Source organism: Xiphophorus maculatus, chromosome 2 (assembly GCF_002775205.1).
Source record: "Xiphophorus maculatus strain JP 163 A chromosome 2, X_maculatus-5.0-male, whole genome shotgun sequence".
Taxonomy (NCBI): domain Eukaryota; kingdom Metazoa; phylum Chordata; class Actinopteri; order Cyprinodontiformes; family Poeciliidae; genus Xiphophorus; species Xiphophorus maculatus.
In genome coordinates, this window is record NC_036444.1 from 28,553,114 (window position 1) to 28,580,169 (window position 27,056).

Here is a 27,056-nt window from a genome sequence, read left to right on the forward strand (position 1 = left end):
TCAAACAGATGGTAAAATATGATTGGTTGACCTGCACAGCAACTCAGCCGCAGGCCAATCATCTTGCCTGGAACAGTGTTTGACCCGCCCATTGACGTTGAAAAATACTACGACTAAGACTTTGACTTTGAATGTTGGCAACTCTAAACTCAATTTCTTTTAATTATTTATTTTAACTGTGACTTGGTGGAGCCATTTCTTTATTAATATATTTTTTTATTATTATTTCCCTATTTATTTTACATTTTGGTCTTTTCAAACCTCAAAACCACAAAACATAGAAGATTTTTTCCCCTCTTGGACTTGTCCGGCAGGGGTCGCTGCAGTAATGTTTCTCTGCTCATTACTGTTTACGGAAGTCCTAGTGACGTGTCACTGTCCACCAAAGCATTGTGGGAAGGAAAGCAGAGCTGGCACGGCCGTTGATGGCAGACAGATACATTTAGTTAATATATTTCGGCTTGCCTGCGCGTCGGAGGAAAAGTCGTAGCGAGGACGACTTCTTCCCGTAGCTAACGGCCGCGTGCTCTGCAGAGGTGGAGCGCATGCGGGTGTCATCGCTGCTGTCCTGCGCTCGAAGCGGAGGAGTGGGATCCTGTGTCAATGGACCGCGGCGTTTTTAGTTCCTACAACAAGGGAGGCGAATAAAGCGGCTACGGATTATACCCCTGCGGTGAATGGGTGGGGGGGCGACTGCGCTCCGACGCCGCTCGTAAACGTCAACCGTTCCTGTGAGGATTTGTGTCGAAGACGCCGTCAAAGATGTCGACCAGCAGCCCCGAAGCGGTGAAGAAATTGCTGGAGAACATGCAGACGGACCTGCGGTCTCTCTCCATGGAGTGCAAGAAGAAATTCCCCCCTGTCAAAGAGGTTAGTTTGGGTTCGTAGCCGCGTGCTACACCGCGCTAAATGTTGTGAACTTTTGTCTCGTGTGGGAATATTGTGGCTTTTGGTTTTCTCCTGAATGTTGCCTGTCGGTGCCCGTCTCCGCACCAACCATACGGCCTTGTTGTGTCTGCTGTGGCCACTGACAGCTGCTCACACGCTGCAGTGCAGTAAAAGTTTATCATTGTTCCTATGAAAAACTGCCACTAAGGTATTTACTAGTTCCTCTCTCTGACACACAAGTAGAGCACTTTAAAATTAGCTTTTGTCCTTTTTGCCCGAACCTGGTATTTCTTCCTGATTCATGTCTATATTTGGGATGAAAATATCCATTAAGACAGTGAAAAAATATTAATGTATTTCAAGAATTCAATGAAAACAAAGCTTAAATGTATAAGGATTCAATTAAATTGAGTATACATTTTAACAATTTATTCCTAACTTTAAACTAATTGGGTTTTTTTTCTAGAATTATTCATGCCATGATGGCAATATGTCGAAGTGGCTCTTTTAGGTTTGGTTTTGTTCTCTTTGTAGCCTTTGGTTTATATTTTATTGGTCGAGGTGATGCATGTTTGGACAGTTATCCCCCCTTGTTTTTGATGCTGTGCAGCTGGACGGATTTTCGCTCTTATCTTTGGACAGTAATGGGCAACAAGGTATTGTTTTTGCAACTTCGTAGCAGCAAGTTCAGACCATGTCTTCTCTGAATCAAAACAGGCAGAGGTCATATTCCCAACGTCACAAATTTAAACAGGAAACGGCAAAAGCAAACAGGGTGGATTAGCAGTCATCCAGGAAATGTTAATGTGGGACATCGTCATCGCTGTCCGGAAATTGAGTTGTCATGATGCTGCCATACTGCAACAGTCTTCAGTCAGAGGCCTCTTCAGATTTGCTGCATGACTGACTTCTACTGGAGTCCTTTCATGCCCACAGCATCACCATCCATAATCACTCTTTCAGATATGAGTTACAGGAGCTTTTAATTTCCCTTTGGAATAAATAAACTTGAATTGAATTATCAAGATCCCTAAGTTGTAAAATCTTCAGCTATGATTTGAAAATGTAACTGTGTTTTCCTTGAATCATTCACCCAAGACGATCAGGTCAATGCTTCTCTTTACTCAATTTGTATTTACTGAAACTGGCATTTTGTCCTCCAGGGCTTTCCGTAGTCACCTTTTCTGACACACTGACTTCATTTAGACATATTTTGAATAGTCTGTTTTAGCTCATGCTCTAACACTTCAGTTTAATTCAAATCTAGAGTTTGACTAAGTCTTTACAAAACCTGAATTTTTTTTTTGCCTCATTCTGCTGCGCAACCCGAGCATGCTGAAGCTCAAGGTCACAAGCCGACTGACGGATTTTCTTCTTCAGGATCATGCGGTCCAGGGAATGAGGCCATCCCACTGCAGCCACCGATTCCGATTGACCTTTTGATTTTCTTTTTCTGAGATACTTAGTCTTTGTATTAGCTCAGATGTAGCGGGAAACCTTCCACTTTTTTTTTCTTTTTTTTGCAAGTCCCCAAAATATTTTCCCAAAAGTCTGGATCGTGTGTCGAAAATGTTATTTATCAGCAACAAGTTCCAGATAAAAAAAAAAAGGAAAACGCCTTGAAACAGCGCCCAGTTTAGATAGCGAGACACGGCAACAATAGTTTTTTGAAGATTGAAACTCTGCTCTTATTGTAGAACGTTTTTGTCCATCATTAACATTTAAAATATCTACAGTAGCTGTAGAAAAAGCCAGTTAATTCACAGACAAATAGCTTAGAGTTGGGTCGCCTGATTAGGTGCTTTCAAAATGTCTTCCTTGCCATTTTGGAAGTAGATGTGGCATTTTTGTGGACAAACATCAGAGTCATGATTCACACATGGATCTGACTTCAGCCAAGGAAAGTCTGAGATGTCCATTGGGATGGAGCAGAAAGGAGCTGAAGAAAAAAAAAGGAAAACTGTGTTTTCAGGAAGAAATAAAAAAGATAATTATATATTTTGTGCTTTTTCTAAAATTACATGTTTTGAGCAAAATGAGCAGGAGAAGGAAATGAGTGCTGAGCAGGATAGACTAGGTATATAGATGATATGCAACGTCTGTCAACATGCTCTGATCCTCCAAGATCTAACATGGTCCCCTACGCTGTGGCGATCCCTGAAGGAAACAGCCCATAACTGTGGTACGGATGAGTGGAGTACGTAATAACCACAAGTGAGAGAAAACAATACATTGATTAACCAAAAAAATGACAATAATAATCATGAAGCAGCACCTATTAGAATAAATACCCAGATCATGGGTAAATCTTGGTAAACACTAAGTTTTCCCGAGTGCCACCTGACAGACAACCCTTTTTAACACAGCTTTACAACAGGACTTAGTTTTTCAGATTGTTTTTGTTATTAGAAAAAGGGAATGCAGTTTAATTGTGCTCCATTAAAAAGTAAAAAAAAAAAAAAAAAGGCTATAAACCTCTGAAAGTTAGATTTTTGGAGTGGCGATTTTGGTAACTTAACACCGTCCCAGACTAACTCTGTCATAATAAATTTTGATGGACGATAAATTGTCCCTATAATTATTGCGATAAACGATAATATTGCTGTTTTGAGAGCATTTCAAGTAACATATCGATAAAGGTAAAATAATATAAGTTCACTCTCTCAAAGACTAATACACTTATATTTTGTAAAGAACACATCACACTGGAACTGGAAGATATTTGAAATGTCCAAAATAAAACACAACAACCAAAAACAATAAATAGAACGAAACATTTAAGAAAAACACACAACAGAAACCATATAGAAAATAGATTGTGAAGTCTTTGTAAACAAAATAGCCATTAAAAAAGTGTTAATCGTTAAAATGGAAAATATAATTGAGCTAATTTTAATTGATTAGACTTTAAAATTAAAGCATGGTGTCATTTCAGCAGTTTTGAACAATTTATTTGCACTTTTGTATCAAAGTAAGCCTCTTGTCATACATACTTACTGTGGTTCTTAACTTTTCCTTTTGGTTAAAGTGAAGATCAGTTTGCTTGAATAATTGATCTCTTTAGCTGAATGGAAGTTAATCTTGAAAGAGTTCAATTGCTTTGTGTTTATCTTAGAGCTGTGGTGAAAATAACTGTGCAGCCCAGATAACTTCGCTGGTATTTGTACCACAGTTTGAGATCCATGACTTCAGGCGACTCAGTTCTATGTACACTACTGAGCTCTGTAATATGTTAACGTAAAACTAGTGAAAAAAAACAACAAAAAAGTCTAAAAAATCACAATCACCTCCACTTTCATCAGATGGGTGTTAATTTGGCTGCTGTTCTTTCAGTAAAACCATCTCCATGTTGCTGTACAAAATGATGTTGCCTGAAGCTGTCAGCTGCACCATTCTGTCAAATTTAACGGTTTCCCCTGAATGTGGAGGCGTTTATTAATATCCACTAATACAGCAGTGTAGAAGTGGACCAAATGTATCCACTTTTCTACAAACTTACTGAATCATAGACTCTTTTTTTCCCCCCCATAAGCAGAGGTACCTTTTCTGATCATGTTATCTGCAGAGCTACACTTGCAGATAACCCAACTTGTTAGGCATCTCAAACAAACTCAAAATGTTTCTCTATAAAGAACCATAAGCACCAGGGTTGTTTTCAGTCCGGTAGACTCGGTTAGATTGGGGACCAAAATTGAAACCTTTGTTTCATTTTCAGCTGCTGAGATTCGTTTCACACTGAACCGTGTTACAAACCAAATGCTTTGAGCTGCCTGTTCTCCCTCCTCACCAGTGGTGGCGCTAAACCAAGAACCACTGAAGGAATCACTTTCTTTTTCACTAAATGTTAACAACAATGAGTTTGCGGCAGATTTGAGCAGTTGTAAGATTTTTTTTTCTTGTCTTCGACCACAAATCATTTCCCCCTCTAGCGTTAGCCTTCCATGTTTGCTTAGGTTGAATTTACCCAGAATACTCTACGCTATAATCTGCTTCCTGTATTTGGAGCGATCTCAAGCCCGCTTGCATCCACACGTGCTTTCGAACCTAGTTCAACCGAACCAATACCTAGGTTGTTTAGAGTTTGCTATTTTGGTCCACATGAGCGTTCGATTGCGCATTCACACCTTCACAAACAAACCGGACTTTCTAGACAAACAAACTAGAGTTTGATTAAAGCTGACTAAACCGGGCTAGCATGAATGCATCCTTAAAAACCTCTACCTTCAGAGTAAACCCTACTGTTGGCTTTTATTTGACTCTCAGCCACGGGCGTAGGTTTGGGTATGGACGGTCGTGACATGTCACGACCAATATTCAAGGGATATAAAATAGTCCCGACCAATTTTTGCCATATAAATAAAAAAAAAAACATATGTATTTTTTAACAAAAACAAAATAAATAAACGAAAATCTACATTGATTAGTTTAATATTTCAATATACTACGCAGTGGTAGCGTTCATTTTAAATGCTGGTGAGTTGGTGAGTAAGTTGTAAGGTCCCACCAAAACTTAGACCAAGCCTACGCCCTTGCTCTCAGCAACAGTTAATTGTTCAATAATACACAAATCATGTTCTGTTGGTATGCAAAGTGTTAGGAAAGGAAGCGCCCTCCATCCATTTTTAGCTTCGATTGGAATATTTTCCGACTGCCCAGACAAGATCTGCTGTTCCTCTGGAGTACAATCAGTCGCTTGCTGAACTGATCGAATTCAAATGACGTTGTCCTCTTCTTTTACTTTAGTTTAACTGCGTGCAATTAATCGCCTGACAGTGATCAGACAGGTTGTTCCACGAAGGGCAGACGGGAAAATGTTTGTCTATCAGCTCAGTTCGTCTGTTTTTCCTGTTCTCTGGTCGCTTAACCTTGGAGATAGATAACATTCAAATGAGAAAAATAGAGATAGGGAAGACATTTCTCCGGCTGCGTGTTCAGCGCCTGAACATTAGAGACTGATATGTTAATAGGGATTGCTCCTGCGGTCAAACCTGGACCACAAACAAGCGGCTGATTTTACATCTCCTGTTGGCTCTGTGGCCTTGCCTCAGGTCATTATCAAGCTACTGCCTCAGATATTGATTTGTTTTTCATCCTCGGCGTTTTCTGGTCCTTACAAGCTTCCTTTCCCCACGTGTAAAAGCCAGCAATCCGGAGATCGTCTTTGGTTTTCTCTGAAACCTGTCCTCACATATATTATTCATTTAAAATAATTGAAGTGTTGCGCAACAAGCAGATAAGCTCTTTCAGCGCCACATGGTTGTGGTGGATATTTAGCAAATAAATTACAATTTTCCAAAAATGGTACTGCGTCATTTGTCTGAGCCATTTATTAATTAACTTTACTTCATTCTTCATGTTCTTAACAGTACTAAATTTCCAATTATCAACAGATTTAAAGCTCATATTACACCAAAAGCAATGCAATTGTGAAGTAGGAGGGAAAAAATATATATAAACTCTGCCACAGATTCTATCAGATTTATATGGGATCTTTGACTGGGCCATTCTATGACATGTATTTGCTTTGAAGCTGTTTGGATGTGACTTTGGTACGGAAGTGATTCGCTGCCAGAGCTTAGAAATAAATTCAGTAACAGTGTCTCGTTCTAACGAAGTGCAAAAGTTGTTAAAACAAGAAATTTTGTAACTTTCTCACGAGAAATCTTCTCGGTAAAATTAGAAAACTTTCTCGTTCTAACGACATGCAAAGCAAGAGTTTCTTGGTTTAGCGAGATATGAAAATACTCTCCTGACAGATTACGTGTTTAAAAAAAGCATAAAGAAGTTTATGGGTTTTTCAGTCATCGTGCAAACATTAAAAAAAACCCCATCATAGTCAACAGTTCTGAAAGCCACTAACTAATCGCAATAAACTTTGATATATTGTGACGTTAAATTCCAATTAATGACGTTTAAATACCCTGAGCACTATCTGCGTTGTCAGAATTATTATTTTTCCTATTTGCCCCAGTGTTCAGTACAAATAAATTAGAAAACATGATGAAATGAAGTTACTATGTTCAGCTTAGTGACCACACTTCTTTATGTAACTGGAGTCATTAAAAAGCCTATTTTAGATGTTTTTTTGGAGCAGATTTTGCGTGTGAGGCTGTGAGGTTTTTTTTCCCTCTTCCAGTCATCAGTAGATTTATTCCAGATTTCTCAATCTGCCAGCCACAATCACATTGCACCACAGTGCAGGAGTTTCCTGATAGAACAGATTTTTTATTTCTTTTTTTAAATTTTTTATTCTAGCATTATGTCCAGGACCAGAAAGTGAAACAACCTTTGCCTTAGAATGAAAGAACTTATAAAATAATTGAGCTAAATGCGTTGCAAGCACTTGAAGAGTTCATCAACGCATTTCAAGCAACTTTTGGAGCAGTTTTGGGATTTGACGGTACGACTCTGAAGGTCTGACATTTCTCACAGCCTGCTAAGTCAGCTTGTGAAAAGCGCTGACCTGTGCAGACGGCGCGGGCGCACTGCTGCAGAGGACGGCCCCGGCGAGCGACACCGACGCTTTTTGTGATGCATCTGGTCTGCAGATGTGTGCCAGTTCCCCTTTAAGGGTCTCCATTCTAAAAAGGCTCCTTAGGAGAACTGAAAGCATCGATGCTTCCTGATTTGTTTTCCACGCTGCGCTGCATCGTCTGTCCATGTTTACGTTTCAGGAACTTGCCGCCAGTTTTGTGAAAATGTAAACGAGCACCGATAATTGCCAAAGAAAATATTTTGAATATGCCAGCAACGTGAGGTTCCAGTTAGGATGTTAGATTTATTTACTTGTTTGCGAAAGCAACACCGCTGCTCAATTGCACTCAGATGTTTAAAGAAGGTTTACGAAAGCTTTTTGGTACAGGAACGTCTCAAAAAAAAAAAAGATTAATTTAAATGTTCATTTACCTAAGGAAACTCATTAACACTATATTTATACAGACTAAGATACTTCAAATCTTTTTATTCCTAATTTTGATAAACATTGCATACATAATAATAATAAAACCCAAACTGTAGCTACTTGGTAAAGAACAATATCACATTATAACCATAACAAGTTTATTCTTTCAGAAATGGGAGGTTGCGGTCTACACCAGGGGTGTCCAAAGTGTGGTGGAGGGGCTTTATGCAGCCCTCGAAATAATTTTTTGCGGCCACCTGCTGTAACTTGGACTACACTCTGCCTCTCTTCTCTTCAGGCACTTGCCATAACACTAACAGCTCGTTGCAACACCACTGTACCGAGGAGGAGGCTGGTGAGGAAGGAGTGCAGGATTTCTCCAGAGATTAACTTTCAGCAGGTCCGGCCTCAGTTTGGGTTAAAAGCCCAAGCTGCTGATCAGGCGTTGCTTGGTGACAAACACAGCTTGGCAGATTATGAGTAGCTGCTCTCCACAATAACTTGATCTTGTGGTTGTTTAAGTGGAAAGTTGTTGGTGGGATACAGCAGCCATGTTGTCACCGCTGAGTCAAAGCATAGCGTAACTCTAAACCACTTGTGAAGTGCCTTTGCTCACTTTATGAGCAACATTTGTTTTCTTCTATTTACGTTATTTAAATTGACTTTCAAAAGTATCCATACCTCTTGAACTTTGTACATGATGGGATAGACAAACAAGAAGTGGTGCATAACTGTGAAGTGGAAGGAAAATAAATGTTTTTTAAAATGCCCAATAAATAGAAATCTTAATGTGTTGCATGTAACGGTGGACATTTATCGTACCGTTTATCAATTATCGTGAACATTTCTTATCACGTGAAGCTGCTACCTAAAGGAGATACGCAGGTTGGACGAAAACAAACACCGGTCGGTAACTTTGCATTTTTCGCTGTTGCATAAAGACAAGGAGATCCTTATTTGAAAGCTGTCAGCACTCTCATTTTTACCGTCTCCTTGTGTCCCCCCTCTCGACATCCCCTCGTTTTGCGTTCGTAGCTGACAGACATCCCACAGGGGAAATCAGTTCCCAGTAGCACGTCTCACTGAGGCCAAGGCCTCATCTGGGTGTATTTACCAACACTTTCTTACGTCTCACTTTCTGTTTTCCTCTAGGCTGCAGAGTCTGGCATTGTGAAGATTAAAACCATCGCAGCCAGGAAAACAGACATACTGGCAGGTAAGCTGTGTTTCATGGAAGGTGAGGGGGACACGTTGTGTTTCCTAATGTCAAAAATTATTTTTATTGACGATTGTGGGCTAAGAATTATTCAGTGTCTTAACAGACATTTATAAAATAGATATTACTGAGGAAAAAACTTGATTGTAAAAGGAATTAAAGGTAGACAAAAGCCTGAAGAACACCACTTTGGAGATCAATTTAAGAGAGGCTCAATTTGCAATTAATAGTTGACACCAGACTTAAGGTTAAAAGGTCATGTTCTTGTAGTCCAGATTTATGGCCCTCTTAGATTGACGTTGAGTGCAGTGCTGTCTGCTGCAATGATGCATCTAAAACCCAACTAAGAATAATGACAGCGTATCGAATTCCTTTCTCTTTTACAAAACAGATTTTCTTGGTATACATCAGGGTAATGTGCACCATCCTACAAGAAGATATTTACTGCTTTATGTGGCATTTCAACAGAAATTCTAGCTGTGCTCAATTAAATATTCAGGAGAAAAAAAACATACGGAAATTGTTACGTCTTTGCACTTGAACAGAAACTCACTTTTGTTGTCAGATGAAGGCAAAATCATTGCAGTGGACGTATTAAACTTTTTTGTGTGTGTGTTTTAGCTTGATTAACAATCAGACTAATCAAGCTGGGACTATTACATAACCTGTAATAGACCCTTACCTCAATTTTGAATCTTGCATGTTTTCCTGACAGACAGAAGTGAACCCTTCATAAGGATTAAATATGATCGTCATAGCTGTGATACCGTCAGTTTTCTTTCACCTGCTGATGTCTCAGTGCCGGTTTGAAAGTAGCAGCCTGAATGAACCGGCAACATGCCAACATTGAAAAAAGAAAATGAAATGCTTACTTTCTAGAGTAAGTTCATTTCTTAACATCTCTGATACTGAGAAGAGATAACTGTCTTCCTCAGTAACTCATAGAATACAAGCAAAGAGGCTTTGTTAAAGATTCGTAGTCCTTTAGTTTGTTTTTAGCGTGATAGCCGCCTCAGGAAAACATAGACACTGAGTCTGAGTGCTTACTGTAGGGAGTTGGTATTTAAAATAATGTCCTTCATTTTGGTGATCATACTCTACATCCTTAAAAATTGCAAATGCTTAAATCCTTAAAATCTCTTAAATTAATTTTATAAAGAAGTTGGCATATATTATGTTAATCACAGGTATTAAGTTTTGTCTTGACAAGGCTATTTGCTCTTATATTAAGAAATATTGTTTTCTTCTTGTGGGACTTTTTGTTCAGTCAAAACTTTGAGTTACACTCGGACGTCATCATTGTATTTTGGGAGACGAGACAGTTCAGGCTACCGCTAACTGGCTGCTAGCATACCCTGAGTAGCTAACTAACCGTTGGGTTCTGTGACTCGAGGCTACCTGTAACTCACTGTTCACATACCTTTGCTAGTTAGCTAGCTTTTTTTGCATCTAGCATAGGTAAGTGCAAATTTATTGTCAGTTGACTGGACAAAGTTTGTACATTTCTGTACAAAGAGGTCTTAAATCCCATTCATCATAATCTTAAAAAGTCCTAAGTTTGAGTTGACGTAACCTGCAGAAACCCTGCTCTAGCGCTGATCTTTTGCAGCCTTCACTCAAGTCTTCTTAGCTGCCAAACTCCTCTGATTTGCAGCATTTTCATGTCCAGTAAATGAACTGCATTGTGCTTTTCTACATTTACAAACCCCTCAAAGTGCGCTGAAGTAATATCCACACATTATTTCTGCAAACCAGAGGGGGCGGGGTCACGGTGTCACCTAATTGCGAGACAACTCCTCTCCCTCGCTGCTCCACTCCCACCCCCCTCATGAATAGAAAATTGTTTTGGTACATTCCTCAACAAATCCAGCTTTTTACGATTTCCAGTAGCGAAGCATAGCTGACATTTTCTGAGTGAACAGAGCAGCCCCTCTATAACTGCACGCTGTGCAACTATGACAAGCTGGTTGTTACAGAGTCTGTGTGTTTTTGTATTTGAAACACAGTTCCTGTTCTGCTATCTAAAATAGGATTTAGAGAGTGTTGCCTTTTAGTCCAGAGTTAAAGCTCAACAGATGGCTGTTAGAAAACAAAAATATGACATGAGTTAATTTAATTCTGTAAATGATCCGATTTCAAAGACTAATCCCACTGATCAGAATTTTGGAGCCAATTTTCTATCATCAGCCTTTGACCTGCTTGATGTAAATTTGCTCCATTTTTTATTTCTCTTTAGGAGATGTAATGCGAATATCCTTATTTTATTTTTGATAAGTCAAAAGAATATTTTAAAAAATCTGTCTTTCTATTCTCTGTTCTGCCATCCTGTTATCTGCTTAAAGTCTTGCTCTCTCTCACTGTCTCGCAGTCTGAATAAACAGCAGTCTTGACAAATTCAGTTTACTCTTAAATAGCTTCTTTCCTTCACCAAATCTGAAATTGGATAACTTGGAGTCTTCACTCAGTAATCGCTTCCTCATAGAAGAGCGTTGCTGTAATGGTGATCTGAAATAAGAGAGGATTTCTGAGTTTCTGAACAGCTAAATTACAGCCGAAACTAAAAACCGTTTTCCCGATTCACGTTACCATCCGATTTCCACGAGTGTTTCCTCTTTCAAAATAGGTGCTTCAAAAGTTTGTGTTCTTAGTCCTTTTATGAAGTTATATTTGTATGTTAATATTTACATTTTGATGCTTTTTACTAGAGTAAATCCCACGGCAGTACCCTTCTGCTATAGCCTGACATTGCTGATTTCTGTTTTTGGTGTTTTGCTGCAGCACTGAAGGAGAACAGCTCAGAGGTGGTGCAACCTTTTCTGATGGGCTGCGGCACCAAAGAGCCAAAGATCACCCAGCTGTGTCTGGCTGCCATTCAGAGACTCATGTCTCATGAGGTCGTGTCTGAGGTAAGGACAGAGAGCAAACACAAGGACTCAAGCAGCTGACGTCAACAACCAAATGTGCCTGTGCATAAACAAATACACTAAGAAAAGGGGAAAAAAAGTTGAATTTTATAAGCACAGAAAAACCTCTTGTTGCTTCTCATCAGGTTTTGTACTGATTCATGAGCATTTCATTATGTTTTAGTATTTAAGTAAACCAACCCAACTAGATAAACGATCAAGATTTTCCTTTCGGTTGCTATTTTAGGAATATGCCCAAGTTTGATTTTAGGATTTACCTATGGATGGTTGACTTATAAATGAACCCTATGGATCTAAAATATTTCTATCAACATTAATTATTTTATAACACTGTTATCTGTACCTTTCAGTTCAGTTAGCTTTGATTTATTGGTCATGTAGATATTATGAGTGCATGAGTTAATTTAAAAAAGATTTTTTGTAAATATCTGATGAATATGTTCCTTCTAGACCAAAACAGCCTGGACTAATCCAAGGTGTCCACGCACCCTTAAAAAGTTTTAAATTCATGTATTTAAAATGAAGACCTTAAAAGGTCTTAAATCTTTTAAAACATAAGTTGGGATTTAATATCACAGGTTTTAAATTTAGTCTTGACAGAACTATTTAACCTTGTATAGTCTATGTTTTATTTCTCACTAGACTTTTCTGTCAGGCAAAATTTTGAGTTGCGCTCAGTTGCAACTAGCTACTAATATGCCCTTGCTAGCTAACCAGCTAGCTTTTTTGCGTCTATCATTGGTAAGTGCAAATTTATCTCAAGTTGGCCGGATGAAGTTGTGGTGATTCAGGTCTTAAATTGCATTGATAATAGTCTTAAAAAGTCCTAAATTTGAGTTGGTGAAACCTGCAGAATGTATGCTTTGACTTTTCAATCTGATCGAATTGTCTTTAAACTAATTCCCTAAGAATCAACTTTTCAGCACAGCTGCAGTCAGAACAAGAAGTGTATTTTCATGGTTTTAAGGCTAGGAACTTAATTTATCTTTGACAATAAATACGTTAAGGATATTTTACTTTGTGCCTTGAGTAGAGACAAAAATACAACACCTGTAACACTTGAATATAGCTTAATTATTAATAACTTCTAAAATCGATGCAGCTTATCAATAGCGACATGTTTTGTATCACGAAGCAGCTCGCCGTTTCTTAATTTCACAATGATTTTCTTTTTTTCCTTCCTCTGTAGCCGAGGAAAGCACTGGCTGAGAAAATGCATGAGCCTCTTCACATGGTGTGGGAGTGCGGGTACAGTTACAAAAAACCAGAGGAAATCATGTGGAGTAAAATGGAAGGGGGGCAGGGAGAAGGGGATGACTTTAATAAGTTTTTTAATTAATTTGTAGTTCAACATAGGCTTATCAGATGGGTGAAGATGGTCTGAATCTTTAAATAGCTGAGCTGCCACTATGCTGGTGCCCCGAAGCTTCACATCTGGCTTGTTAAGTCACCATACAAAGCAGCTATTAAAAGCTTCCTGAGGTCTACATTCTGACGTGAGGCCATGATTTCATTAGTCTGAAACAGTTCCTGAAGCTTTTTGACTGATGTATAACCAAAAAAAACAGACGGTAGTTTTCATTATTTATTTCTAATCAAATAGGTTGATATGCAGGCCCTTCCAAAAGTATTCAGGCCTCGTTCTATTTTTCTTCTTTTTTTTTTTAGTTTTGTTTTTTTACACACTACAATATGTGTTATCATGATTTTATATAAAATAAAAAAAAATTTAAAGTTCAGACTTTAGAGTAATACAAAATACTAAAAACAAAGCAGTTGAACTTGCCGTTTTAATGTTTTTTTCGGTGAATTGACGTGTTAATCGAAACAATTTTTTTAATTTAACATTAGTTAATCTGTTCATCTCATACCAAAACTTCATCTACCAATGTCCCTTGTGAAGTTGTAGTTTTTCCTCTTCACATTTTTCTTATAAATGTTTTGCCTAATTTTTCTCTCCAACTACCAAATACTAAACTTATTTTGAAGATTTGGGGGAGGAGGGGGGGGTTTATAGAAAAAATAGCAAACTAAAACCTCCTTATACCAAACAGACATTTTGTTCTGTTTCTCCACTTTCTAAGTTTCAGTGTTCAGGGCCTCATGGGCCAAAGCCAAGCTACATCTCAAGGTGCCACTCAAGAAGTTTTAGTCTTACTTTTGACATTTAGAGACAATGTGGCAGCAGTCTTAAGGGAAGACCTGGAGTCAGGTGAAATTTCTTAACAAAATAACCCTGTAATTGGGCAGCAGATGCTCTGAATGAGCTCTTAATGGCAACACCTAATAAGGCATCTGGTTGGTACAAGACTGAAGCAGCACTGTCATCGTCGTCATATTGAGACATTCGCCTCCTGCAGCAAACATGTCTCATCCGGAGAGAAATGTGTATCAGAAAAGCAGGCTGTCACAGTTTGAATGACAAACCCCTGAGGACAGTGAGGGGAGGAAAAAGGTCAGGCGAGCTGCAAAATGTGAAACCGTGGAAGTTTTCCACTGAAAATAAACACACAGCTATTGTAAATAGGGATGCACCGATCCACCTATTTCACTTCCGATATTGATATCTGAATTTTAGTATCGATCCGATGGAGAAAAAACAAAATTGAATTGATTTAAATCTTTTTTTATATAGAGAGAGACAAACATAACTCTGCACAACAAGCTTGGTCAAACATGTAAAAACACAACTTTAATTTGTTCAGTCAGTGCCACAACTAATGTAAAAATAAATATTAAGGAAACAGAAACTGACAAAAACAAAAGGTTGACTACCTTGGTCAAACATTTACAAATAAACATCCAACCTTCTTTCAAATGATTTATAAAGCGCATTTAGGTACGCTAAATATAATGTAAAATTATAATTAAGCATGACATGAAATCAGAGAATGAGACATAAGAGATCTACCGTCATCGATTGGGCACGTTGCATCGACTCTTGATCTGGAATCGTTTTCGATATCTGGACTGATTAAAAATCTGCCAAATTATCTGGAAGCTGATGTTTTCATAGTAGAGATGCTTCAGATTCTTTGATAGAAATATAAGTTTTCATTCCTCTCAGGACAAACAAAAAAAAAAATTTTATTGATCTAAATACATAAATAGATTAAACTTGAGGATACCTTTTACAGAGAATGCTGCAAAAGGGAAAAAAATCTGTTTTTTCTTTGTTTCTCATTTGGGTTTTGAGGTCGATCGTTTAATTGGATCTCACAATATATAGAGACTTTTAAAAAAAATTTGTGTGTCAAATAAAAGGGCATGCAGTGTCACTTGGTGTCAGCATCAGCCTTTACAGATGGCTAAATCTGGTGTCTGATGTTTTGTTGCTGGCGTCAGGAAGCAGCTGCTCCCACTACTGCTGAACATGGCGGGTCCTGCATAAAGCGTGCAGCTCATGTGCCGATGTGCGGACATGTTGGCACCAAAGTGCAACGTTTGCTCTGGTTGTTTTTGTGCATGCGCCAGGCGGCTGCAGGGAACATCATCAACATGCTCTGGCAGCTGATGGAGAACGGTTTGGAGGAGCTGAAACTCTTACAGACGGTGCTGGTCCTGCTGACCACCAACACGGTTGTTCATGATGAAGTCCTCTCAAAGGTAAAAGGTCAACACAATCATGACATAAGCCTCCTTCATTTACTCTATCCTGATGTGAAAGTGGCGTACCTTATCTTCAATTATTTCTGATGTGAATAATTTTCACTTTCATCCTCGACTTAGTCATCAGTTGCCAAAACTATTTTGATAATTAATTGAAAAAAATTAAATTTTTGAGTTTTTGGTGTCTGCCTCTGTAAGTACTCGATATCATTTAGGCTCTAAATCTAATCTAAGCATGAAGTTTAAATTCACAGAGCTGGCTACAAGTATTAGCTACCATCCATCCATTCATTGTCCAGCTTTTCTTTTATCCGTCAGTCTGTCCGTCCATCCATCTTTTCTTTTATGTAGCTGTTTGTCCATCCATTCATCTGTCTTTATTTCGTCCATCTTTTTGATCGTCCATCGTTCCATCCATTTTATCTTTTGTCCATCTATCCATCCATGTTTTCTTTCATCCATCTGTCAGTTCATACAACTTTTCTGTCATAGTTTTTTTTCTGTAGTCATTGATCTGTCCATCTGTTCATCCATCTTTTCTTTCTTTTATCCTGCTTTCTGATCTTCTTTCAGTTACTGATGCAGTTTTATCTATTTTACTTTTTACGTTGATCAACATTTCTAGGAATTTCTATTTAAACATTATCTTCTCCTCCTGAACTTACACTCTGACCCCCCCCCCCCCCCACACACACACACACACACACACACACATACGATTATTTCTATTATTGTCATCATTCAGAATAGGCAAAACAACAGTCAATAAAACAGCAAAGAGCAGCAGCGTGTTGGAGTTATCAAGTGGTTAACAACCTTTAGATGTGTCAACCAGTTGTTTGGTGTGAACCCAGGAAAATAAAACGTTTCTCAGTTTGATGCGCAGCACCACAAATGCTGCTTGGACTTTTCCTGGAAGTGCTAAAGTGGTGTAGCCCTGATTAGGCTTATGCATTGATGTACATGTTTCACGTCTCTGAAGAGTCTCCCGCGTCGTTTTCAGGCCATCGTGTTGTGCTTCCGTCTCCACTTCACCAAGGACAACATCACCAACAACACGGCGGCCGCCACCGTCAGACAAGTCGTCACCGTCGTCTTTGAGAGGATGGTCGCCGAAGACGAGAGATTCAAAGGTCTGCATGATAAAAAAAAATAAGTCAGAACAAAGATATAGTTTCGGATTTGCTGTTGTTGCTTTAAAGAGACGTAGCTCTGAATTTTAACATTTTGTTTTTCCTCCTTGGATCTAAAAGCTGTTGTGGCTTAAATGTTGTAAACATGTTCTGTATCTGGATTAAAGGCATTGCAGAGCAGCCTCCTCCCGTCCAGGGAAACACCAACCGGCGCTCTGTCAGTACCCTGAGACCCAGCGCCAAGGATGCATACATGCTGTTTCAGGTTAGTCCACCAGGAGGCAGCAGTCCTCCACCCACCTCTCTGTCAGGAGTGTTTGAGATTATCTGTAATCTAAAGAAAGAAGTCAAAATGTCTAATTTTATCATCATAATTATGTGGATCTTAAAGCTCTTAGTCTTGTCAGAATTTCCTCAATGGCTCCTTGTTTTCTTACTCTCTGCCTGTTGTTGTTTACCCACAATGCCCCTCTGTGTGTGAGGATCTTTATTCTCCCACCAGAGCTAAGTCAGTGCACTGTTTCTGCAAGTTGGATACAACTCTCTATTGTACTGGATGCTTCTGCCCGCAGGACCTGTGCCAGTTGGTGAATGCTGACGCCCCCTACTGGCTGGTGGGAATGACAGAAATGACCCGAACGTTTGGCCTGGAGCTGCTGGAGTCGGTTTTGAACGATTTCCCAGGTGTTTTCTTACAGGTACGCACTCTCTCTTGTTGTAGTAAATTAAGATGTTATTTCTGTGTTTCAAGATTAATTTTGCTCAATGTCTCCCAAAGCACCAGGAGTTCAGCTTCCTGCTGAAAGAGAGGGTGTGCCCTCTTGTTATCAAGCTCTTCTCGCCCAACATAAAGTTCCGGCAGGGCGCCGGCGCTGCCGCTCCACCAGCACCCGTGGAGAAACCCTATTTTCCCATTTGCATGCGGCTACTGCGAGTGGTTTCAGTCCTCATTAAACACTTCTACAGCTTACTGGTAAGGACTCAGTTTACCAAACCTGATCCCAGATGGATTATTTCTGAGCACATCATGATCCTTATTCACTCATGTCTTTGATTTTTGATACAAAGTGCAACATTAGCTCTTTCAAAAAAGCTAGAATTTGGACCCGTTAATTTAAAAGTTCTAAATGCGGCCAGCATTGTTTGTTCCTTCAGTTTCTGTGATATACATCTGTCCACCTTGATAAGGATCAGTTCTGCATAGTAGCCCAAAATGAATACAACAATGGAGGATGAATGAATGGTTGTGCAAAGTAAATATTGGTGATCTTAGATGAATTGATGTATTTTAATTCCTTTAAAACCAGTGATTATGTGTGAAATGTTCCTGTTTGTTTGTGTCTGTTTCACAGGTGACTGAATGTGAGATCTTCCTGTCTCTGCTGGTGAAGTTTCTTGACGGGGAAAAGCCTCAGTGGCTCCGAGCCGTTGCTGTAGAATCAGTCCATAGGCTGTGTGTGCAGCCACATTTACTATGGTAAACACGCGTTTATTTATACGCATTCACTTATTTCATTTAAATTTATCCTGTTCCTTATCTTTCTGACCTGACGATTAGTGGCGAACAGTGGGGAATCCAAAGGGTGCCGTGGCCCCATCTGGAAAAAATGTCCAGGTCATAGAAAGGCACACAGAGTCATTTTCTTCAATCAAAACATTAATGTAAAACCCAATAAATGAATAAATAAATGTATTACCGTATTTTTTGGGCTATAATATAAGCGACTACATTTTTCCCACGCTTTGAACCAAGCGGCTCATAGCCCAGTGCGGCTTTTCTGTGGATTTTTCTTCAACCACAAGGGGGCTCTTTAGCAGGAAGTGAATCGTTGGAAGTCAAAATTGGAAATCAAAGAAGAAGACGCTGGTTTTCATTTAGAACAAGCACTTGCTAGCAGCAGGCACGACGGAGAAATGCCTTCAAACTCATACCCCCTCATCATGAAAACCACTCGAAGGAAAAGATTTAGCTTTTATCGAGCTACAGTACAGGAGGGAAATGGAGCCGCTGCATGTAGGCTCGGCGTGAACAAACCTGTGGTTCGGCGTTGGAGACGCAGGGCTGGGTCCTTAATAGCAGATTAAAGACGCAGCCCTCTGCTGCATCCTTGTGGAAAACCGAGAGTGGCGGAGGTGCCAGTGGCTTATAGCCCGGTGCGGCTTATATATGTACGTTTCCAGTTTTTTGTTTTTGATTTTTCAAAAAATTTGTAGGTGCGGCTTATAGTGAGGTGCTCTCTATAGTCCGGAAAATACGGTAATTTAAAAATAACATTAAAAATGTATTAATATACATATAAAAATATATATTTTTTAGTTTATTTTTACTGGACTGGTCTAGCCACCCTTATTGAAATTCTCTGGGGGCGCCACTGCACTGAGACATTTGTATTTCTTTTCTTTTTTTTCTTATCTTGTTTTCATTTCCTCGAGAATTCACATTTTGCTCAAATTGCCCTTGTTTTGTGTGTTTTTAACAAAGCGTTTTGTTTGTTTTCCCCTTCTCCAGTTCTTTCTGTCAGTCTTACGACATGAAGCAGCACTCCACCAAGGTGTTCAGAGATATCGTTAACGCTCTGGGATCCTTCATTCAGTCCCTTTTTATTGTCCCAAACGCTGGCAACGCTGCTGCTGTCAGTGCGCCTGCTGGTTAGTTACCTTCATGGTTGAGTTGGTACTGAATATTAAAGAGAAAAAAAAAACGTGTTAAAAGACCTTTGAAATTTGATCTTATAAAATAAATGTAGGTGCATTTTAAATGGAAAATCTGTTAGAAATTGTCTTTTTGAAACAGTGAAATGCTTTAAATAAAACTGTTTTTGTAGGAAGTTAATGTCTTGTTTTGGTTTTTTTTCTATTTTCTTCACTCTTTCCCTCTAGGTGGGTCAGGTTCAGGGACCCTGGGCACGGCTCAAGGTGTTCCGGGTACAGGAGGGGGCAGCGGCACCTTGACTACACAGGCTGCATTTGAATACCGCGGCAACTGGATCCCCCTCATGACTGTTAGTGTCCAGGGCAGCGCCAAGGCCACCTAGTAAGGGTTTCCTTTCATGTTTACTCAAATGTTCATTATACTTTTGAAATTGACAACATTTGTTCTATACAGGTGTTATTTATGGTTATAGTGAAACTCCACTAGTAGTGTAGCAGATAATTTCAGCAGAATCTTTCACATGCGGATACAAGAACCTAATTACCTACAGATGTCCCCAGTAGCTTGCTTGTTTGAAAAAACAAATGTTAGCCACCGAAAAATTCAAAATGGCTGCCGTGGTCATCAAGGGAAATTTATTGTTGCACTAAAACTGGCAATATTTATCACAATTGAAGAATTTTTGTGTCAAATCATACATAATTGGACCCATAGAAATCACATTTATAGATACTTTCTTATTTTTCATAATAGTCACCATGGATGTCATGAAAAATAAATTTTTGCTCTAAAATTACTGTTTGCATTTTGAATCATAGAAGTAATATATTTTTCCTTGATATCCTGTTTCTCTTTTTCTTGTGGACAGTTTTCAAAATGGTGGTATTGGGGAACATATATTTGCACTAAAATCAGCAGCAGTTGTTAACAGTTGTGGTCACGCCTAGCCAAACAGTTAGGTTCGCTAGCCACGAATTCGCTAACAAGAATCTGAGCTCCATTTACGCTAAACCGCTAAATACATTTAGAAAATCAACAGAAGCTAAAACTATATCACTAATACAAGAAAACTATTTGCAGAAGTTAATGCTGACCATAATGACGACTGTCTCTCAGTCTGTGTCACACATCTTCATCATCTTCCAGTTGATGACTGTTTTTAGAATCGCAAACAGCAAAGTTCTCAGTTTCTGATTTTGCTACATATTGTTACTTTAAAGTTGTATGAGCAGGATAACCAATATTGAAAACATGTGATGTGGCATAAAATTCATTGAAGTCATGAAAATGGGTAACATTTTAAGGCAATAAATGGTTTAAAAGGCCTGTAAACAGCAGCCATCTTGAAAAATTGCCATCATCTTACAATTTAAGTAGCTAATTGTAAATATTAAAAAATCTGACCTGAGCGGCGACCATACAAATGTTTACGCTTGTTGACTTGATTTTTCTTACGTTTACAGTATTATTCTGCACTAAATTGTTATAATTACTAATTAACCACAACAGATTAACAAATTTGCTGTAATCAAATCAAACTTGTTGGAGTGAAGTCAGATGTTTAGAGTTTTCACATCTGATTCGGTCTTGATGTTCTCCCCCACCCAGCTTGGAGATGTTGGACAAGGTGGAGCCTCCGTCCATCCCAGAGGGCTACGCCATGTCGGTGGCCTTCAGCGCCTTGCTGGACCTGGTGAGGGGCATCACCTCCATGATCGAAAGAGAGCTGACCACAGAGGAGGAGGCAGCTGCAGAGTTCAGGGAGACTCACCCTGAGCAGGAATGGAAACCAGAGCCAGGTAGGAATAGTCACTGGGGAAAAACAAGGAAAATGAAGCTTCCTCTAATATTTGTGTTAAATGTGACGACTAAATGTGAACAGCAGTGTTGTAGTACTCGAGACCAGTCTTGGTCTCGAGACCATTTTTTGATGGTTTTGGTCTTGTCTCGGGCGCTGAGGACTCAGGATTTTATTTCAAGACCGCAACTGTGGAAATGTCACTAAACTTACAGCATACTGTCCAGTTCATTTGTTAACATGTTTGTTTTCACTGGATGCAAAACGCACCGATTAAAATCCAAGCAATAACGTGACTTACCAATTACGTGTTTCTGTTACTCTCCCCACGTTTCACTCGCACGCGGCGCTCCAAGACATGCGCAGCGGTTTTCTTTGAGCGGCAGAAGATGTCTGTCTGATCGTCAGTAACAGAATTGCGCTGCATAAATCATAAAAAAGTCCGACAGCTAATGCAGCAGCGCTTCGCTTTCACAGACGGTGGGGGCTACATCTAAACTTTTTTCGTCACTTAGAAAAGAAGCTCAAAGACAGGTAAGCTCTGTTGATGTGATGTTAGCGAAGCTAGCTGCACAGAGACACATAAGCATTTGTGATGAAAAAAGTCACTCACTGCACTGAATTATTGTGCGGAGGTGTTGACTAACGTGTCGCAGATATGGGACAACACTGTGTCCAAAAGTCTGCAGATGTGACATTCACGAACAATCGGGAATCTTCTGAACTTCTCTTTACTAAGAAGATAGGACTGGAGCCTCACTGAGAGCCGTTCTTTGTTCTTGTAATCCTCTGCGTACACTGCAGTAGCTATCATTATTTTATTTAATTATATACATTGATATTCATTTAATTAGCAAATAAATAAAACACAAGAACGAAAGCAAATAAATAAAACACAAGAACTAAAGAGCACGCAGAACCTGCGCATTGCTCTTTGATTGTTTTTGTTCAAAGTGGCAGCTGTAATGTCTGCCATGATGGGAGACATTACAGCATTGTGCTGCCTGGCTTCATGCAGTGGGAGAGAGGGTGAGAGCAGTCATGGTGAACGCCTTGTGGTTGGTTACTTGCTTGTTGCTCTTTGGTCAGTGTTCATAGTTGAGCGTTGTTTCAGGGCATTGGCTCAATTGCTATGTTTAATGGTGCAGACAGTGGTGATTTCTGACATGAATTATATGGGCAAATGCCCAGGGCGTTATCTTTTTAGATAAGCAGAACAAAGAGTTTGTTCTACTTTTAATATTGGTTAAATTTATTTAAGCTCTAAGTATTTAATATCTAGGTGTTTTTATGAGAGTGTGAATCTTTCAGGTCAATGTGATTAGCAATTGTGATCCTATTTCACATTTTATTGTGTCATGTAGCGGGGGGCGCCAGTCTTGGTCTGGTCTCAGTCTCGATACATGCTGGTCTTGTCTTAGTCTCGGGTTAGGTGGTCTTGACTACAACACTGGTGGACAGGTAGAGTTTTGACTAAAAGGTTTCAACAAACGTTTCTGTAACCTTATATTGTCAGTAATATGCTTGTATGACTTTGAGTGACATGTGAAATAGAAATACAGACATCTCTTAATTTCCCAAAGCAATTAAAAATCCAGTTAGCATCTCGTTTTTCTGCTCAGGGGCCCACTTGGTTTGGGAGGAGATGGTCAACGCCAGCTGGTGTGGTCTCCTGGCTGCCCTGTCTTTGCTGCTAGATGCAAGGTAAGAAAAAATATTATTAGTTATTCAAACAGAAAATAATCCTCTGTTTGATTTTCTGAGGATGAGCTTGTATAGCTTGATAATAAATAAGATGCAGAACGCTTCCTGACAACACATCAAAAGTGTCACATCAAGGGATTTTATCTGCTAGACAAAGCGTAGCGCATCATTTTATAGAGAATTGTAAAAGCGGGTTTGCTAGAAGCATGGCTTGCGTTTGTTTTATTTTTGGGTTCAGGGAAACCAGTCAGTTGATGGGAAAGATGGATGAAGGTGGAATGAAATGTACACCCATTGTTGCACAATCACATTTTCAACCAAAATATATTATCATACTGTAATTGTCTGTATATGTGCAAAGACATCCCAAAAACACTTTAACCTTTCCCTGCAGGTTTAATTACATCAAAAGATTGTTGTACAAAGTTTTCACTCGGTGGGGGTTGATAGAATTACATGCTACACAGATTTTTATTTGTAGAAAATGTGGAAATTCATATGTACTTTGCTTTTAACAATTATGCCATAGTTAGGGTGGCGCAGTGGTAAAGCGTGTGACTCATGCATAGGCGTTAGTCTTTGACACAGGTTCGAGTCCCGGCCCAATGATCGATTACCTATTTTCCTGTCTGATCCACTGTTAAATCAAATAATTATGTCAGACCTTCACCAAAAAATTTAATAAAATGACCTCAAGTTAGTGGCTGTGACACACAATGTGGAAAAATTTGCATTAGTTTGGAATTACTGTATTTTCTGGACTATAAGTCAATTTTTTGTGGGGTTTTGTCATAGTTTGGCAGTCCAGAGCGACTTATATATATCTTTTTCCTCTGCAGGATGCGTTTTTTTTTTGGTTTTTATTTTGGGACTTGTAAGACGTAGTCTGGTTTTTATAAATGATGATAACCACGTACATCAAGTGCAGTAAATGTTTATGCTTCCCTCTTGTTTTCCCCGCGCAACATTTCCAGCACCGACGAAGCGGCGACTGAGAACATCCTGAAGGCAGAGATGACCATGGCGTCGCTGTGCGGTCGCCTGGGCCTGGTCACGCCTCGCGACGCCTTCATCACAGCCATCTGCAAGGCCTCTCTGCCGCCCCACTACGCTCTCACCGTCCTGAGCAGCAACACCTCCAACCTCTCCAGCAAAGGTTCCCACAAACCTTTTTCACGCACATAAAAAGACGATCTCAAGCCAACTACTGTTGGTTTACAACAAATCCACTGAATTAAGTCTGGATTTTCAGTGGATCCAAGTTTTCCAAGTAAACACTGGAGTTTTGCTTTGGAAAGTTTTTCTTTATTTGCTTCTTACAAAGCCTGTTTGTGCGTTTTGCAGAGCATCACTTGAAGTCTTAGCTGCTGCGTGTGTGCTTGTGTTCTCCACAGCTTACTCCATCCAGGGCCAGAGCGTGCAGATCATCAGCCCCTCCAGTGAGTCTCATCAGCAGGTGGTGGCCGTCGGGCAGCCGCTCACCGCTCAGCCGCAAGGCACCGTGGTGGTGAGGACGCACTTACACATTTGATAATTTAAATCTGTGCAGAAGTTGTTGTTTTTTTTATTATTATTATTATTTTGAATCAAAGCTAATTTTGCCACTTGGGCTCTAAGAAAATTTCCCAAAAGTTCAGCTGTTGCTGTTAAGAATGGAGCACTTCTCTCCAAAACTAATGAGCAAAACTGGTCGAGTCCAGTTCTCTGCAGCTTAAATTAATTTTTAAAAAGTTCAAAAAACATAGAATCGCTTATCTGCATAACTGATTTTTAAAAAAAAGGGGGGGGGGGGACCTAAACTGACTTGTTTAGGTTTCAAGCTCAAAAAGTTTACAAGCTCAAAATGTTTTTTAAAAAGAAAATGAAAGCACTTAGAATTTGTTGATGGCTGCCACTAATAAGTTTTTTGCTTTTTAATTAAGCGATTATCAAGTTTTTTCAATTGAACAATTATCCTTTTTTTTTCTTACCAAACAATTTCATATATTTATTTATCTTACACAGAAAATGTTTTTACCTTTTCCATTCCACAAAATAAAACGTAATACCAACATAGTTCTGCAAAGTTGCTCCACTTTATTCTTTTAAGTTTTCAGTCTCAACGTCTTACAGGACGTTCTGGAGAAAGAAATGTTGACAGCCTTTTGGAAATCTAAGTTAACAAAAGCAATCTGCTCTTTTCAGTAACACAAGAAATATAAAATGGTAAAAATGGCAACTAATAATCATTTTGTTTAATATTAAAGGCTTGTTTATGACTCCTAATGTTTCAAAATTTAAATAATTATTTACCATTAACAGCAGGAAGGCAATTGCTCAATAATTTTCTTTTTCATGATTAACAATTTGAAGGGCAATTTTGTTTACAGAAACATCATAATCAATTTCTTTTAATGGTTTCAGATGTGTGTGATTTTAATTTTTTTAAATTTCCATTGTATTTATTGTTCTTGGTTGTTTTTTATTTTGGGTATTTAAAACGTCTTCCAGTTCCAGTGCCAAGTGATCTTTACTAAATTAAAGTTTATTCGTCTTTGAGAGGGCGAACTTGCATTATTTTTCCCATTTATCAGTATATTACTCGAAAAAGTTCTCAAAACAACAGTATTATCGTTTATTGCAATTTATCATCCAGCAAAATGTTTTATCGAGTCTAACTACAGCAGTGAAAACGGATCACGTGTCGTCTTTCCAACGTGCCATTCTTTCAGATTGTTTCTAGCTAGTTTTAGGTGTCTGCTAAACGTGTCACGATGTAAATAATCATGTAAATATCTCACTTTTATTTCAGCTGACTGCCAAAAACATCCAGTGCATGAGGACGCTGCTGAACCTGGCTCACTGCCACGGAGCCGTGCTGGGGACATCGTGGCAGCTGGTGCTGGCTACCCTCCAGGTACGACGCGCCTCGTCACTCAGACTTGTGTAATTTGACTAGGGAGTTGAGCGCTTTACATACCTTTTATATTTGTACAAACAAAACAATGGAGACATACATCTCCATTGTTTTATTTTGTGAACCCGTTTTGTGATGGATGGTGTCGGATCAACTTTGACAGCTTTTTTTTTTTTTTTTTCTCTCGCAGCATCTAGTTTGGATCCTGGGGCTAAAACCAGCAGTGGGTGGAGCCTTGAAACCGGGGCGAGCCGTGGAGGGACCGAGTACGGTGAGTTCTGCTTGTTTCTTTTTCACATAGAGAAATAACTTTCTCCACTTCTACTACTTTATCTGGGGCGACAGCTGTGTGTGGGGTAGATGCTAACATCAGGAGCAGTCAACATAAATGACCGAAAAATGGGAAATGCGGCCTAGAAGATAAAAAGATCCTGAGGAAATTCATATCTGGCAAAATGAATCTCTGTTGATCCCAGAAAACTATTCTTGCTCCTGGATAAAGTTCTGGCCCCGGAGGTTTTGTTTGCAGGTGTCGTAATCTTTGCTTCGACCTTTTATGGTGAGCTAACTGACAGTGAATCTAAACAGGTGCTGACCACAGCAGTCATGACAGATCTGCCCGTCATCTCCAACATCCTGTCCCGACTATTTGAAAGCTCACAGTAAGAATTTTTCAATCTTCAAAGCTGTCTCAATCAAATTTAGTATTGATTTTAGTATAATTTTAATGTTTGTCAGCTAATCAGCATCACATTTAGAGGTGGGCGATATGAACTTAAAGTTTTTGCACAATATTTAGTGGTACTATTGTGATAGCAATAAAAGTGATGATAAGAACTATTTATTTTTAGGTAACTGTGTGATTTTGACTGCGCGTCACAGCAATTCTAGCCCCACAAACACAAATACTGCTCTTGAAAAACATTCCCACTTGCTTCTTAGGACACCAGTAACACAAAGAAATGTGATTTATATCAACTAGATGAATTTCGTAACTGCTTTTAGTCAGATTTTAAAATTTATTGGCATTTTAAAAAAATGCCAATACACACATTTTTTTACACAATGCACAAAAATACACAAAAAATACACTGTGTATTTTTTTCACACAAACAGTGTGAAAAAAATAGTAAAATGAACAATTTGGACAGTTTTGGGGGATTTTAAACAATTAATTGGAATTTATTGTGACAACTATAAATCAAAATTCTTATCATAATTCATTTATCACAATAAATGATAAACTATACAATAAATGCTCACCTCTGCTCACATTTATAGTTACAGTTTACCTTTTACTAGTAAAGTAAAACAATTTTAAAATATATGTATAT

General features: G+C 39.0%; 1 protein-coding gene across 4 annotated transcripts in view; it reads left to right on the plus strand.

Moving 5' to 3' along the window:
• Positions 1–371: 371 nt before the first annotated feature.
• The window catches only part of mon2 (MON2 homolog, regulator of endosome-to-Golgi trafficking), a 41,953-nt gene continuing 15,268 nt past the window's right edge, over positions 372–27,056 (plus strand). For 2 of the 4 annotated variants that reach the window (XM_023349457.1, XM_023349461.1), the window contains exons 1-18: positions 372–870; positions 8,942–9,005; positions 11,784–11,911; positions 15,404–15,535; positions 16,542–16,671; positions 16,839–16,936; positions 17,244–17,369; positions 17,450–17,644; positions 18,024–18,148; positions 19,181–19,320; positions 19,552–19,705; positions 20,933–21,123; positions 22,745–22,826; positions 23,801–23,982; positions 24,221–24,333; positions 25,618–25,722; positions 25,913–25,993; positions 26,311–26,384. In XM_023349457.1, coding sequence (XP_023205225.1) covers positions 763–870; positions 8,942–9,005; positions 11,784–11,911; positions 15,404–15,535; positions 16,542–16,671; positions 16,839–16,936; positions 17,244–17,369; positions 17,450–17,644; positions 18,024–18,148; positions 19,181–19,320; positions 19,552–19,705; positions 20,933–21,123; positions 22,745–22,826; positions 23,801–23,982; positions 24,221–24,333; positions 25,618–25,722; positions 25,913–25,993; positions 26,311–26,384 — 2,228 coding nt within the window. In that variant the 5' untranslated portion in view covers positions 372–762. The remainder of the gene's footprint in view (positions 871–8,941; positions 9,006–11,783; positions 11,912–15,403; positions 15,536–16,541; positions 16,672–16,838; positions 16,937–17,243; positions 17,370–17,449; positions 17,645–18,023; positions 18,149–19,180; positions 19,321–19,551; positions 19,706–20,932; positions 21,124–22,744; positions 22,827–23,800; positions 23,983–24,220; positions 24,334–25,617; positions 25,723–25,912; positions 25,994–26,310; positions 26,385–27,056) is intronic. The other 2 variants (XM_023349467.1, XM_023349475.1) reach the window with 1 other exon arrangement.